This window comes from Labeo rohita, unplaced genomic scaffold, assembly GCF_022985175.1.
Source record: "Labeo rohita strain BAU-BD-2019 unplaced genomic scaffold, IGBB_LRoh.1.0 scaffold_475, whole genome shotgun sequence".
NCBI lineage: Eukaryota > Metazoa > Chordata > Actinopteri > Cypriniformes > Cyprinidae > Labeo > Labeo rohita.
Window position 1 is genome coordinate 27,465 of NW_026129395.1, and position 3,599 is coordinate 31,063.

The 3,599-nt window shown below is 39.3% G+C and overlaps 1 protein-coding gene across 1 annotated transcript; it reads right to left on the reverse strand.

Moving 5' to 3' along the window:
• Window positions 1–208: 208 nt before the first annotated feature.
• On the reverse strand, window positions 209–3,357 carry LOC127160854 (uncharacterized). The gene is made up of 2 exons (XM_051103504.1): window positions 3,046–3,357; window positions 209–1,822 (listed from the first exon to the last, which is right to left on the reverse strand). The coding sequence occupies exons 1-2, from the start codon at window positions 3,337–3,339 to the stop codon at window positions 341–343; spliced, it is 1,776 nt and encodes a 591-aa protein (XP_050959461.1). The 5' UTR covers window positions 3,340–3,357; the 3' UTR covers window positions 209–340.
• Between the last annotated feature and the right edge of the window lie 242 nt (window positions 3,358–3,599).

The following is a 3,599-nucleotide window of genomic DNA, read 5'->3' on the forward strand; positions in this document are numbered from 1 at the left end:
ACACTGTACTGTATAATCATGACAGGTTTAATCAACTCATAAAGATGAAGAAATAACTTTGTTCATCCAAAGATCCACCAGAGATTTGTGTTTACTGAAAATGAAGTATACTATTTGTAAAAAAATGTAAAAACTTAAAAATTTGCAAATGCATTATAGATTCATATATGTTATTATTGAGATTTGCATACATTTTAAGCATTTGAAGCTGCTGTTAATTTCAGAAGCACATATGAGACTATTTTTATGTTAGATGGTTTGTAGGTTGGTAAGAGCTCATAGTACAATTATGCAAATTCCTGCTTCAGTTATAATCATACCACACATTGTAAACCAACTATCACCAACATGATTTGCAACAGTAATCCCAGTTGTCTTGATAGTCTGTGTAGCACCACAGGTAATCTTCCCCATGGTAGCCACAGTTGTGATCAGACCTGCAGGTTTTACCATCCACAGCTGAGTAGCAGTCGTCAGAAGTGCAGCAGTCGGCATAACTTCCTTCATTGTCCGTGTAGCACCACATACTTCCTGATCCATATTTGGCACAGGCATGGTCACTGCGGCAGTTCTTCCCGTTTTTAGCTTTACTTCTCCACAGCGGAGGGCTGCAGTAGTCCCAGCCGCCAGAGATTTTCTTACACCAGTAGTAGTCGTAGCCGTACGTTGCGCACGGGTGATCATCCAAGCACTTCTCTCCTGTATAAGTAATGAGCGAGTACCGGGGAGAGCACTCGATCTGCGTCTGTCCTGAGTAACACCTGTAGGAGTTGAGATTTTCCTGGTACAGGCAGGGAGTGGAGCAGCACGACTTGATTTCACCATCTATTGTACATTGACAGTTGTATACAGAGTCGAAGAATCTCGAGCAGGGCGATCCATCAGCTGCAGTCTGTTTCTCTGGGACCAGCAGGCACTCGACAGCATCCGACACCCCTGATACATCCCTTTTTCCAATGCCACTCCTCACTAGTGGTTTCATGTTAGTTATAAGACAAGCGCTTCCAGCAAAAATCATCAGATCCTTTACTGCATTGTAGTAAGTGCTTATGCTGTCAAAGGCTAATTTTATGATCATCTGACTCACCTTGAATTTCTTTTCAGATACGACGTTAGCGTCGGCAGCCCTTTTCAACCCGACATATGTGCTTTGCATGTCTGAGCTCATGATTTGGTCTCCTTGTTTCTCCTTGATTTGTTGATTGATTAATTTCTGAAATTTGACTTTGACCCAATCTAATTTATTATTGTCATGAAAACAATCACCCACAAAAATGCTAATTTCTGAGTTCTGACCATAGAGATTTTTTATTTGCGTGTTCAGGTCTGAGACGCTCATCAGGTTTATGCTGCCTTCTGGCTTGTTTTCCCCCATATAGCCGAAGGAGAAAAACTTTCTGTTATCAGAGTGGTGCTTATAGCAGACGGCTGTCCAGATGTGAGAGGGCACCGTCACCCTTTCTGGATCTTCAGAGATTTCGCTTTGCGGTATCCGTAGATTCGGATCTGGTACTGTACCGGTGACGATGTAGGCTGTAGCAGAACCGCCGTCACTTGTAAGTGTGTCTCTTAAAAAAGTCCTCAAGGTTTTCTCCCACTTTCCCCACTGGTTACGGTTGAAGCACGCATCCATAGGGGCTGCGTTGGTCAGCGCAAATGTTGCTATTCGGCCTTCACCGCACTGGAAGCTGTTGGGGTTCAAGTGTCCACGATCATATCCCGTTTCACTGTAGTCATCGCTGGTGGCTTGATTTCCTTTATAAGCGTTTTTATAACGTTGATTTTCACGGACCATAAAGTGTTCATTTCGATCTTCTGTAAGCTACAGAACAAATATTATGTTAGATGTCTTATTATTTTTTATAAAATTGTTATTTTATTTTATGTAATACCAAGTAGGGTAACCCTACAATAAAGTTTTATTAGTTAACTACACACTGTAAGTAAACATCTTCTACAGCATTTATTAAAGGAGAAGTTCACTTTCAGAAGAAAAATTTACAGATTATATACTCACCCCCTTGTCATCCAAAATGTTCATGTTCTTCTTTCTTCAGTCGTAAAGAAAACATTTTTCTCCATATAGTAGACTTCCAAAAGTTTGAACTTCTAAAATGCAGTTTAAATGCGGCTTCAAAGGGCTCTAAATGATCCCAGCCGAGGAATAAGGGTCTTATCTTGTGAAACCATCTGTTATTTGTTTTTTTTTTATTACAATGTATATACTTTTTAACCTCTGATGCTCGTCTTGTCTCTCTATGCGATGTGCATGAGTAGTCCATGCATTTCTGGTTCAATTCAGTTTGGGTAGGTTGAAAAACTCCCCATTTTATGTTCTCTGTCAAGTTCAAAAATCATTTCAGAATCATCCTACATCGCTGCAGAAGGACCAACCCAGTGTTTGCAAAGTGAACATGCTAAGAAGATCAAACACCCTCAAAAAAATGGTAAAACATCGATGTGATGTAGGCCGATTTTGCTTTGAAGAAAATGAGAAGGGAGTTTTTCGACAAACCCTTCGGCCTCTTTTCGGCTGGGATCTTTAGAGACGCATTTGGAATCGTCTGAAGCTGCATTTAAACTGCATTTTGAAAGTTCAAACTTACGGGCACCAGAGAAGTCCACTATATAGAGAGAAATCCTGGAATGTTTTCTTCAAAAAACTATTTATTTACGACTGAAGAGAGAAAGACATAAACAACTTGAACGACAAGAGGGTAAGAACAATATCTGTAAATTTTACAGATTTTTCTCCTTTAATCTTTGTTACCGTTAATTATAACATTTACTAATAAATTATTAATGTTAAAAGTTATGAACAAACAAGGAACATCTGTATTTTGTTAACTAATGTTAACAAAGATGAACAAATTCTGTTTTAAATGTATTTTTCTTACTTTGTCTTACATTTTTTTAAGGTAGAACATTTCGTACAGCACCATCAGTATAAAGTGTTTTATATGTTATTTGGAATGACAAAAAAAGAAAGGAATGAGGAGCTCAAACTGAAAATTAAATTCGTTAAACAGTGAAGCACATGGTTACCTGTGGCTCTAAATGCCAGTAGCTTAGCCTTCCACTGTCGGTGAAGCAGTCAGGGTCAAATCTGTAGGCGCTGTAGAGAGGAATCCTGTGATGAACCGAGTACAGCGTAGCGTAATGAGGACCAAAGTTTGCTGTCCACTGACAGATCTTCTTGGCATTCTGATCCATTCCCCCTGGTTCTGTGACTGCATAGAAAAATGCTTTACAATCAAAGTCTTCATCATCTTTCATCACTTTTGCTTGAGCACTGAATGCGCTCAGCACAATATAGGTGAGCAGAGCCGAAACAAACATGGTGTGAAGCTGCTCTTGTGTTGAAGAGCAGAGAAAACCTAAAGTGCAGTAACTTTAAATACACATGTTGTGGGTGTGACTGAAATGAACAAATGAGAAATGTGACGGGAACTTTGCTTCACCATGTGTATGGGAGTCATTTTTAGAGCTGTCACATGTACAGTAACCTTGATTTAAAATAAAACAAGTTGCTCATTTATACTATTGCTGCTCACCATTGCTCAGTATTTACTGAGCATTTTTCTCCATCTAATGCAAGT

Bases quoted from the DNA above. Each gene is read 5' to 3' on its own strand.
- LOC127160854 (XM_051103504.1), bottom strand. From the start codon at position 3,339: ATGTTTGTTTCGGCTCTGCTCACCTATATTGTGCTGAGCGCATTCAGT. The intron at 1,823-3,045 runs GTAACCATGTGC...TTTGTTCTGTAG, and splicing joins ACTGGCATTTAGAGCCACAG to CTTACAGAAGATCGAAATGA.